This window comes from Parasteatoda tepidariorum, chromosome 8, assembly GCF_982258835.1.
Source record: "Parasteatoda tepidariorum strain Cologne lab strain chromosome 8, Ptep-v5.0, whole genome shotgun sequence".
NCBI classification, from domain to species: Eukaryota; Metazoa; Arthropoda; class Arachnida; order Araneae; family Theridiidae; genus Parasteatoda; species Parasteatoda tepidariorum.
The window spans coordinates 16,027,937-16,041,150 of NC_141762.1; the positions used below are offsets into that span (position 1 = coordinate 16,027,937).

At 25.3% G+C, this 13,214-nt stretch overlaps 1 protein-coding gene across 9 annotated transcripts in view; it reads left to right on the forward strand.

Moving 5' to 3' along the window:
- Positions 1–12,781, forward strand: part of LOC107436358 (fasciclin-2) — an 81,864-nt gene extending 69,083 nt beyond the window's left edge. For 3 of the 9 annotated variants that reach the window (XM_016048037.4, XM_016048038.4, XM_016048039.4), the window contains 5 exons: positions 1,922–2,156; positions 3,757–3,822; positions 5,878–5,934; positions 6,807–6,902; positions 10,535–12,781. In XM_016048037.4, the coding sequence (XP_015903523.1) occupies positions 1,922–2,156; positions 3,757–3,822; positions 5,878–5,934; positions 6,807–6,902; positions 10,535–10,628 (548 nt within the window). In that variant the 3' untranslated portion in view covers positions 10,629–12,781. The remainder of the gene's footprint in view (positions 1–1,921; positions 2,157–3,756; positions 3,823–5,877; positions 5,935–6,806; positions 6,903–10,534) is intronic. The other 6 variants (XM_016048041.4, XM_071180675.2, XM_016048040.4 and 3 more) reach the window with 3 other exon arrangements.
- Positions 12,782–13,214: the final 433 nt, after the last annotated feature.

Here is a 13,214-nt window from a genome sequence, read left to right on the forward strand (position 1 = left end):
AAAATTTGTCATGAAATGCCATAATTTTAACTTTAAAAAAAAAAAAAAAGAAAAATCATAGAAAGTCATGGATTTAGGTCGCCGAAAAATCTAATTTTTAAAATTTAACCCCCTTAATTTTATGGAGTTCCGAATATCAGAATTTCTTACAAAATTCCCACTCACAGTTATATTTATATTTTATTAAAATGTAAAAGGTTTTTATCATATTCTTTAAAAATTAGAGTGTTCTTTCAAAAAAATGAAAGGAAAAACATTTCTAGAGCGAATTATGTTTTAATCTTCCGTGATTTCAGAATTTTCATTATTATTTTTTATTTTATCAATTTAAAATTCTAGCTGAAGCAAGCCAGTCATTTACGAATATTTTTTAATTTCGAAATGAGAACAGAAAAATCAGGAGTATTTCTTTCCATTTCGATGAACAAGAAAAGTATCTTTAGAATATAATTCTGAAGAAAAAAAGAAGAAAATTATTTGCTTTTGTATTTTTTTCAGCTATTTTATTGCTTCAATTCTTTTTTTACTCTTTTTAAAATTTAAAATCTATAAATATGAAAATGCAGAGTATAACAGTTTTGATTATACCTATCATTTCAATTAATGTTATTATAATGCTTTTTTCAATTTATTCTGGTGTTTTTGGCGGAGTAGTAACTTCGTTAATTCATAAAAAATTCTTGGAATTAGTCATGGAAAGTCATGAATTTAAAAATCTGAAATGCAGCATATACCCTGTATATTTCAAAAATATTCTTTTAATTTATTTAAGTTAAAAAAATTTTTTATTACTAATATTGAGTTCAGAGTTAGTGAGAAACCATGAAAAATATTAAATAGGCAAAATTTAGTTTTCACTCAATAAATCATGTTAACACTTCCACTTTAATTAGGATTATTTTGTACAATATTATAAGATAATTAATTTTCTAATAAGAATGCTTATTCTATTATTTATTTATTTTTTAAAAAATAGCGTAATTTGCATGTTAGTTTATAAGACAATGCATTTTTTATTTTTTAATTTTTTTTTGTATATATAAATAAGATTGAACCGCGAAACAATTAAAAGGAATCATATGTATTGAAAACTACAGTTTTTTTTAATCATCACATTAATTGTAGTGGATTAATGAAACAACAATGTAATTAAATTAAATTGTTGCTTTTCTATTAATTATTGAAAAAAAAACTTAAATTTTTTGAAATTAGCTTTAGTTGTTGCCATTAATATTAATGAATTTAAGTACAATCAAATATTCAAAGGTAATTATATTCAATGATTCAAATATTAAATATTGACTTATTTTAATATAGAAACTAAATTTCAGTCATAAAGCAAACTGTCTTAATTCGCAGGTAATTTTCTTTCTTTAAAAAAATAGCTGAAAATTCAAGAGAAACAGTTGTAAAATTACTAAAAAATTTTAAGATATCTTTTGGACAATGGTTTATTCCAAATGCACATTTATTTCTTCTCATATTTTTCTTAAATTGATAAATCCGGGGAAAATAAGTTGGTTTTATGAATTATATAATTTGCAAAATCAATTTGTATGTACTGTATTTTATCTATAGTATTAAATTATATTTATGCATTTATTTACTGTTATACATTTTACTAGCTTGTAAATGAAAAATATTTATTGATTGCTTCTAAAATTTAAATAGTTAATTTTGTAAATTAATGATTATATGTAAATTGTTTACAAATCAGCAGTTTCGCTTTCTAATACATTTAGATTTATATTCTTATATTTATTGATTCTATTTGTGAATGCTATTTTTGACCAATTGTGTTAGAGACCAGATAAAAGTGGATGTGACATTCTACAATTTTTGCATCTAAATTTCTTAAAGCATCTATTTCTTCTTATCTGTAACTTAAATGCATGTATTTTATATGCTGTTGATACTATAGGGTCTGAGCACGATCGTACGAGCAACGGTTACCATGGTACTGTACCAAGTTCACTGTCCACCGGTGCAATACTTGCCATCATTGTTGCCATTGTACTGGTTATCCTAATTGTCATAGATATAACGTGTTACGTCCGATACCACTGGGGCCTAGTATTCTTTTTACGTAGTAGAGTTTGTGCAAAACCAATGGTCAACGAAAAAGCCAAAGAAGCAGCATTTGAAGATGGAAAAGGGTAAGTTAAATGCTTGTTATTGTTTATATTTCAAACATATAAGTTCAAGTTGATATATTGATTCATGTCTCCCCCCCCCTTCTCCTATGTTAAAAGATTTTACTGATGTATTTCAGAAAATTTTCAACGTGCGCACTTCTCACTATCATATGGCATAAGCTATTGGTTGAAAAAATATTAAACTTTGTGCATTTTTAGAGAATATTCTGATATGAAAATGTTTTTAATGTGTGTTATTCATAAAATATTTCAGTTATTTCCTGACAAAGATAAATTTCTTCGCAATCAATGAATTCCACTTAATTCAAAAGAATACTGATTTCGGCAGCCGGATCCTCTGTGTCTGAGGATGAGATTTTTGTTTAAATTTTGATTTAGTTTTTATGTTATTTAATGGCTTATATTTGTTAGTTTTATGATGGTTGTTGTATATTCTAGGTATATTTATTCCTTAAAACATTGAAATATGTCAAGAAGAAAACGAAACAAATTTAATTTAAGCTTCTTTATTTTATTTTCTTGAGCATTTCATGCAATCTTAGTAAGTGATTGATATTTGTGCAGTTCTGTAAAATGATACATTAATATTTATATTAAATGGTTAAAAGTTAATAAAGATAAACAAATGTTACTTATTGCAACTTTTTCTGTCAGTGCTTTTGTACTTAAAAGTTATTTTCACTGTTTAAGATTTTTTCTCTAATTTAAATTTAAAAACTAGTGGATAAAATTAAACAACTATCTACATGTTTCTTTTTCATTATTATTTTTAACACATTATTATTGTTAAATTGCATTATATATTGAACTGTTGCAAAAATATTAAATTATTAATACAATACAAGAGTATGAGAGGACACTGACAAGAAACTGAAAAATGAACTTTTTGTTTATTCACCTCACATGTTGAAAGATGACATACAATTGAATTATATTTTTGCTTTTGTCACTGTGAGTTAATAAGTGTTACAACAAAATTGGATAAATAATTATCACACAAATTATACTTATAGTGTTAATAATTATAGTTAATATATAATTATTATATGCTATACTGTTCGAATCATCACAACTATAATTTGTTCCAGTGATTGGCAGTCAGAAAGTTAATGGATGTTAAACAGAATAAAATATACTGATGATTAAAATAATTTAATATTTTTGCAACAGTTCAATATATAATGCAATTTAACAATAATAATGTGTTAAAAATAATAATGAAAAAGAAAAGAAACATGCAGATAGTTGTTCAATTTTATCCACTAGTTTTTAAATTTAAATTAGAGAAAATTTTTTAAAATATTAAACAGTAAACATAACTTTTAAGTACAAAAGCACTGACAGAAAAACTTGCAATTATTAACATTTGTTTATCTTTATTAATTTTTAACCATTTAATATAAATATTAATTTATTATTTTTAATAAATAAATCAGTAAACTAAGTTTTCTTTTTAAAAAAAAATGATTTTCAAACACTTATTTATTTAAAAATGAATGAACTAAATAAGAAATATATATACTTGAGAACTATGGTAAATAGCTATTAGCAATTTAGTTTCAAAGTAAATTTTGTTTAAATAATATTGCATTCTTTTCAGAGGAAATGATCTCAATACTAACAATGGAGACGTTAAAATTGAGGCAAACAGTGCAATTGTTACTGAGTAAGCTGGCCCTGCAATTTTAATAAAATTATAAGCTGGATAATTATAATTTAATGAAATTATAATTTAATAAAATTATAATTATATTACAGGGCTTGCTGCTCTTTGTTAACTGCAGCATGTCATGCTCTGCATGGTTTTTCCAAACTGTTTTGCTTCTTGCATGTATTGTTCTCTACAGCTGTGTTGTGGAGTCTAATGCTTTTATATTTTAAATTTATGTATCTTTTTTTTACCACTGTTTATTTTTAATCTTAATAACCTTCCAAGTGCCCTTTTGTAATGTTGTACTGAAATTTCCGTGCTACTTTCCCATTTAATGATGTCAACGAAACTGTTTCTTTGATGTAAGAAAGCCTATATATGAAAGTTAAGAAAACGCTAAAGAATTAATGCTTACAGGTATTGAAACAAAAACTGGAGGTCATATCTACTAGATTATTTGCTAATAACTTTAATTGGCAATTTAAACATATATTCTGGTAACTCTTGTTTTAGCACTTCATATGTCTTATAAAAATATATGCATTAATTGAGTTACTAAAGTAAAAAGAGTTGCATTGATGTATTTTTCTGCCATTTGAAAATGGCAGAAAAAATTTTCAATCAAATTAAACAAGATGTAAATGAAGATTGTAATTAGATTGTTCTGTAATTTGGTTATAGAATAATATTTGAGGGATTAGGTACTTATCAAAGAAAAAGAAATCTCAGGGATTGATATGTTCAGGAAGATTTGTTTTTGAGCAAGCTTCTGCTTTTTCAACATATTTCATTTTTCAACAAAATTTCTTTAGTAAAGTCAGCTTTTATAATTAATAAAAATGACTTGCATGCTATATTTATTTCGTCACGCAGTTCTGAAGAACTTGCCTCTGCTCTAAAAGTGAAAATTATATTTTTTGTAAGGTATTGCTAAATTTATATTGCTTTATTTGTAATTTATGTGGTTAATCTAGTGTTTTTATGCTATGTTATTAGTTTTTGGTTTAAGTAAATCATATAATAAAATTATTTACTGTAAACAAAAATACATCTTATGAAATGTAATTATTGCATATGATAGTAAACATTTTCAGCTATTTACAGTAAAACCTCTAACCACCTCTATGTGTGACCTCCTCTATTTACGACCACTTTTGGGAGGCACAGAATTTTTTCCAGAAACTTTGATTTGTTATGAAGAAAATCTATTGGAGAGACCATCAAAACCTCTCCCATCGAACGGGAAAACCTCTTCACCAAATGTGGAAAAGGTCAAACAAGGAAACACGAAAAAATATCAAAACAAAAAATTTTAACAAAACAAATTAAGTAGATTAAAGTGTATTCAAAATATTTGTGTGACGTTCTTATTTAAAGAACTCTTTTTGATGATCTCTGAAAGAGATCTACAACCTCATGTTGAGGTTAGAGCGCACTAAAGAGGATACTATTAATAATTTATTTTTAGAGTTGAGAGTTAAATATTAAAAAAAAAGTTATTTTAGAAAAAACTAAGCATCTTAAACAAACCTCTTCTCATTTTTTAAAGCTAACTGATTGTTTTGATATAAAATTAAATGCAAACTTAAACAAAAACGTTATTCATTGATCCGGTTTCCATGATATCAACACAAGGAGCATTTCCGCACCCAAAAAATGCCACTGACTAAAATTAAAATCGTTTGCAACAAATCACATACCTTTGATATCATTTTTAAGTCAAATGGAGGTAACCCCTAAGAATGACCAACCTCCATTAACAACGATTTTACTTTGGAAAGTGGTCTCTCCCGAGAGGTTTAACTCTGTTTACTTTTTATGGTGTGTTAAATTTATTGTTTAGTTACTTAAAAATGACTATTTGCTACTCATTTTTTAATTATTGTTTAGCAATATTAAAAATGTTTAGAAAATTATTCTTAATTGAATATATGTTGCAATAAAATGTGTACAGCCACTTGTTATGTATCTAATGATATTGTATTTTGAACAATAAATAATGTAATCTAATTTGTAAAATATTTTTGGGTTATTTCAAAAGATAAAAATTATTGTTATTGTATTTTTTAGGAAAGGTGACAACTTTGAAAAAAAGACAAGAACAGAAGTAGATAATCCAGCATTTGAGTAAGTTCCGAATTTAATTTTAATTATTGTTAAAACCATTCTTGGTAACTGTTTTAAAATAAATGCACTGTGTAATTTAAATAAATATAAAAACTTTATATATTTAAAAAATATTTTTTACATTAGTATTGATTTTTTTAAAATTTAATTTACAAAATTATGCATGCTTAATAAAACATATTAAATTATAATTTTTTAAGCATGATATTTCTATTTAAATTGCCATAATAATCAAATACAATTTAAACTGAAGTGTATTGTTTTTTTTGTTATAGTTAAAAAATAAAATATTTTAATATTAAATGAAATTGAAACAATTTAATTTTAATAACTTAAAGCCAGAAACATAGCTTCGAATAGATCTAGATGAGATAAACTGACTGAGGCGGCCTTGGCCGGTAAGAAGCTGTAGTGCCTGAGAAGAAGAAAATAATTATTAATCATTTAAAAAAATAGTATTTTTTCTGAAAGATATGAATTTAAGTACATTAAGTTATTTTGATGTTACCACTAATTACTTAAATGAAATTAGAAGTTTTAAATTTTCCTAATTTCGAAACATTTCTAATCTGTCCAAGTTTAAATAAATAGGTATAATTAAGTAGATACTAAGTACTTATTATATGCACTGTTTCATTGAATCTTCAAACTTAAATGCATATTTTTAATTTTTAGATTAATCACACTTAATTTTTTTAAAGAATGGTTTCACTCTACTTAATATTAAAATTGATAAATTAAATAATCAATTATGTATGCACATACATAAAATTATCTATCAATTGTATGTCACTGAATATGAGGTGAGGGGAGTAGAAGTGGTGTAAACAAGTCAAAGGAGATATGATGTAATATTTTTACTGACTCTTTAGCAAGGAGAAAGAAGCTTTGAAGGCGAAAGAAGAGACTGAAAAGGATAACGATGGGGATGTTGCAAATGAAGATACTCCCATGATTCAAACTTCAGGGTGAGCCTTGGGTCAACAAATCAGTTTGTGCTCGAATAGCTTTTTACCCTTCTCATGTTTGCGTCCACTTCGTATGCACTCTTCTCCCACTATCTATCTCGTTTTTTTATAGGTGTCACTCTTCCATGTGAATATATAACACAATATTATGAGACTAGCATTCATAATAAATTAGTGTAGAATGCCATAGAAAATAGGTTGATTTTTAATATGTTAGAAAAGTTGGTTTAATTTTTATGCCTAAAAAAATCTCAGGATATGACTTTTATTAATGAATTCTAAAGAAACCGTTATAAAAGTTTGCTATTCATAATAATTTTTCTATTGATAATATTTACTATTGATTAATTACGTTTTTAAGAATATTAATAATTTTGTTTTAATCTTTTTAAATGCAGCTTTTCTATTTCCAAAGTAAATAAATAATTATATGTTTTTAAAAAAAAAAAAAAAAATAATTTTTAATAATTTAGTCTTTGAATATTTCAATCTTAAATAATTAATCCCATCTTTAAATAAACTATTTACAAGTATGGTAATTTGACTGATAATCGGAAAGTTAACCGCAACACTCTAAAATTTTTGAAAATTCTAAGCGTTAAATTTTATCACTTATTTATGTTCTAATTAAAGTTTTAGCCCTTTTACCCAAATTTTTTATTCAATGTATTTTTCATACTTTTATCATCATTTTGTGTTAATTTAGGTCAAAATAAGTGAAAACTAATATGTTTAGCATTTTAATAATTTATCGTTATGAAATGCAGCATGAAACACCAATGTCTTTTTCTAAGTTAAAGGTAAGATCTTCCAAACACGAGTCACTTCCAAACAATAACTTTTCGAATTTGCTGTTATTTAGTCCTAAGAAAAAAAGTTATTTATCATTGAAATTTAATTGTTTAATCGAGAATATAAATTATTGATACATTTTTGGAAAAAAAAAATTCGAGCTACTTTTTTTTTTGGATTTTATACTTTAGTATATTTATCATTCTGATTAACTATTAAATGCTTTTTTATATATATATATAAGTTCAAAATGTAGAGAATGTCCCAGTATTTGTTCTGCGTCTAAGGATTAACACTGTTTCTCTTCTGCTCTAATTTATTTAATATATGTAATGAAAATTTAAATGTAAAAAAATATTAAATTCGTTTATAGTTAATTAAATAATTAACGAGTAGTTTAGTTATCTAGGGTTAAGTAAGAATTTAATATGAAAGTAAAAATACATAATCCAAGCTTGCATTCAAATTTGTGATAATTTTGATAACTTTCTTTAGGTAAGGTTTACATTTAAAAAAGCTTGCAGAGGTAAATAAAATATCTTTTAAGAATAAGTGTACTAAGCCTGTTTTAAAAAATATCTTTTTATTTTTCAATTTTCCTCTTTAAAGTAAAATTTAAAAAAAAAAGAAAAATTCTGTCTATAACTTCAATAACGTAAACAACTTTTATTTATTTTTTTTCTTTATGAAATGTTAGTAGCAATGCATTGTAAAAATATTTTTATTGGAAAGTGACACCTTTTCTGGTAATTTAATCTTTTATAATTTGGAAATCTTTGTTACTTCTCTTGCTGACTCATGTCTTAAGCTGTTTAATCTATTGAAAGGAATGTATCTCTGAGTTAAGTTTGATAGCTTTCCGCCATTTTCCTTTTTGGATCTTGCTTGCAGTCTTGTCTTGTGATCCTGTGTTTTTTTTCTTTTTAATTTTCTAAGTTTGACATAAAAATCACATTCACTCTCTAAATTAGATGTTTATATACAATTTTATTTAGTTGGTCTTCTCTAAAATATTCACTTTTGTTTTCCTTTTTATTTGAAGAAAATAATGTTGTGTACTTTATGCAATTGAAAGTTTATATCTTTTGTGTTCCTATTTTATTATTTTCATAACTTGAATCAATATGTCAGAAATTAATTTATCAACTTTTTGACTGTGTTAAACATTCTCTTTTGATTAATTGCATATTGCTACAACAGTTTTTGTTTGGAGTTATTATAGTTTGTTCTAAATAATTATGTTTTGTTAACATTCCTTTTGAATTGTGTTTTGCACTTAATTATCATACATTCCACAATAATGATGGTTATTTATTATTTCACTTCAAGAATTTTTGATTTTTTAAAAAATTTTGTCTAAAATTTGATGGTTGCTTTGTGGCGTTAAGTTATGTAAAAATACATTTTCCTATTGAATGCAGTTGATGCACTACTGGTATATTTTTCATATTAGGATTGCACTCATTTTGTAACTATTCTTATTTTTATAATATTAGTTTGAATTGCAAGCATATTTTTGAAAACTAGATTTCTGATTAATTTTAAATTTTTCTCTGTGTCTTAATTGTTCTGATTTAGTTTAAAGGAATTGCACTTATTATTTACCTCTCTTCTGACTAAGATGTGTAATGTCTGCGTGTAACAAAGGGAACTTCATATAAATTCATTTTTTCAATTTGATTTGTTGGCATATTACAGATGTATATTATCACACTATTACAGATGCTGCTGATTATATTGTACTTATTATTAGAAAACAAAACCACTCTTTCCTCTGAATTACTTTTTTTGCTTTCATTGGTTTTTGTTTATCTAGCCTATTAACAATGCTACTAACATTGATTTGCTTACTAGGTATCTTATTGCTTGACATTAACATCTGCACTGCATTTAATTCTAAAAATCTTATAGTCTTAAGCTTTTTGTAGTTGTATTATTAGTGCATTTATTTGATTATCCAATTACACAAATTATAAAATTTAATTTTGAAATAATTTATCACATTAATATAAAACATTCATTCGTAAAAAGTTTGCATGATAACTAATAATTAACTAAAGTAAAATTAATTTAAAACTAATATTCTTTTTTCGTTTTTACTTTTAAAAAAAAAAATACTTTCATACTTAAAAATATTTAATATACATTTATCAAACAACTAAAAGTATTTAATGCTTTAAACGTAATCCTTTATAATGTTCTCATATTAGCAATTAAAATAATCAATTTAGGTGAGAAAATATTAACGTTTTTAAATGTTTAAAAATTTAGATGATGAAGGATTCGGTTTAAATATTGAACACCAATATCAAAATTAAAAAGTGATTTATTAAAACATCCTAAATGTATCAAAATTTTGCACCCTTAGTACATGGCTTTAAAAAATAAATGGAATGATTAACCCACTTAAACCAACACATTACATCTCATTTAATGAGACAGATCTTCAAAATATTAACATTTGATAAAATTAATAACATATACACTTGATTCTTTAGTTTTTTTGATTAAACATTTAACTCAAAACAAATTAATAAAATGAGAAGTCTTAAAAATTAAACATAAAATTAACTTACTAAGCAAACAAAAAAGAAATAAATTATAACAATTAAATAAAGTTAAAAGTTATTATTATTTTTTTCTTGAAAATCTAACATTGTTTTGCAATAGTGGGGTAAAAAGATTTTGGATAGTCTTTTCTTTTATTAAAACGTAGTGCTAACACACATGTAGTTACATTAACTTTGGTATTGGTGTCTACTTCTTAGCTGTCTGTTTTTGTGTAATTGATAACTTTTATTACAATTCAATTAAAATTTGTGTTTCTTGTCTCCTTATAGTGCCAAGGACACCAAAGCTGGTGATGGCACAGATGCTAAAAATAAATCACCAAAGGGTTCAAAGTCTAGTATTGCAAAGGATAGCCTAGTGTAGAGCGACCAAAGAAGTATGACCCTTTCACTTTATGTCGGCATAACACTCGATGCTAACATAATCTAAGTGGATAAAAATAAAAACTGACTTCATAATTGTTGTTTGAACAGTCGGTACAAAAACTTAAAAGATTCAGCTGCTTATGACACACGAAAAAAAAAACTGAAACTTCATTTTTTTAAAACTTCCTGTTTTTGGATTTGAAGACTGATTACATACATACTATTCTATTTCCAATTTTTCGTTTATAATATGTTAAAAACATATTTTCGAATTTTATCGCGAAGTGAATTTTTTATAGGTATATCATGTATAAAAAATAAAAAAAATTGATACTTACTGCCCATTATTTGGAAGAGATGAAGGACGGACTTGCTGAATGGCAGTTTTAATATTTTCCTTTTATTTGTGACGTTTTATTTCATAGATTGTTGCATTTAATTTATTTTTTTGTAAATGTACCAGACATGAAAGTAAAATTTTATAATTTTAACTTCAATTTGAACCATTTCATGTTCACATCTTAACAAAAGCAATCATTCTCATTTGTTGTTCCAATGCTAAATGCTGAGGCTTAAGAGACATTTTTTTGCTTTCTGTTATCAATAAGTAAATAAGGTGGCGAAAAAGAAAAAAAATGAAGGGCTCCTTAGATTTTGAGAGCAGGGAGCTGTACCTTCTACAACTGGTACTTTTTCATTTTCCAATACTTCTACTTAGAACTATTTTAAAACCTTCTAGTTTTTAATGTATGTGCAAGGTATAGAAGGATTATTTTAATGGTATAATACCCGAAAAAAAAGTATTACTTTCTTGCCTGGTACTTGCGAGAAAGTGGCATTCAGTTTGTATTGTATTTTTAGGCTTTTGTTATGAAAAAAAAATGTATAAAGTCATTTGCATCAATATTTGTTTTATGAGTTTCACATGATTGTTCAATTTGGAACAAGAACTTTGAGATTACTCATTCCTCTGTTATGTGTTTCAAAATCATTCCACAATGTTTTTCTTTTTTTTTTGTTATTGTTTTGTTTGCTTGATTGTGTGCAGATTTTTTTTAAAAATTTTGTGTGCATTTTACCATATTATGGTACACCATGTTTTTTTTTTTTTTTTTAGTCTTCTCATTGTTGCAAAGTATTTAGTAAATTTATTTTCTCTAACTCAGTCTTTCTTTTAAATTCCATTTTTTCCCCATCATCTTCATCTCAAATCATCCATTATATTTTCTTTGTTATGTTTTTATGTTTCTGTACTTGTCTTTTGTGATGTACGAGTTGAATTATTTGTTTCTTTTGAAATTGTAACGCTTTGATTTTCATTTTTTTAATGAGTATTTTTCAGTATAAATTTTTAAATCTCTTTGCTTGTAAATAATGTGATTCTTTTCCGCCATTAAAATATTTTTTTAAAAATTCATTCTTTTTTTCATAAAGTTTCATGAAAACATTATGTTTTAGAATGGGCTGCATGTTTAATTGCAGCTCCATTTACTTATTATTTTGCCTGCTCGAAGTAAGATTGGTGGGATTTTTGAAGCCATTTTTTAAGTTTGGCTTTATCAGTGCTCATCACACGTTTTTTTTTATGAAAGCATTCAAAATGACAAGTTTGTAAGCAATTTGTAATTTTAATATTGAATCTTGATATCTTTTAAGGGAAAAAACATTCTAAACTTAAAAAAAAAAAAAAAAAAAATGAAATTACATTGATTACAGATATTTTTTAGAATTTTACATTTCTTGCTTGGAATAAGTTTTAGAATGAGGTTTATCATACATTTGGTAAGTCATACTATCTTTGAAAACGAACATTTGTGCAGCACTCTTAATACTGCTTAGCACGGCTGTAAACGAAAATAAGATACATGATATCATATGTCATTTATAACTTGTATGTGCTGCAATTTCCAGCCTTTTTAGTTGCATAAAACATTATTATATGTATATATATAATGTAAAAAAAATAAATTTCAATACAGACCTGGTATTACCAGGGCCTTAACATCGGTATGAGCAGCTATTTTTCAGCAAATGAGGTTATTGAACTATTAAATTGTGTATGTTCTCATATATTGGAATGCTTGCTGCTCTCTTCTTACCTTGTGATGTTGTGTGCATGAATTAAGAATAAAATCTTATTCATAAATGTTATAGTTGCTCGAGTTTATTTCTTAGCATATTTTCCACACTCAACTAAAACTATGCAAAAATTACATTTATGCCATTTGTAAAAATAAAAAGAGTTTTTGATCTACTTGCAGGACATAAGAGCGTAGTCAAAGTATATTTTAATCATATATTGGGTTTTCCAATTATACATAAATTTAGAATTCTTAACAAATAAAAAATAAAGTAAAACTCTTACAACAACAAAAAAAGGTCGCAGGTTAATTTTTTTAAAAAAAGTAACCTTTAGTAAGTAAAAGTGACCTTTTTTCTGTCTTTCTCATAAATACTTATTTACTAGTTCATTTAAATGTGTTATCTCCGACAACGATAAAAAAAAAACAACATGTTAATGGCTGTTGTTAAACATCCTATGCTTCATAAATTCATATCAATTTTTGTGGCCGGCAGCCAAAGT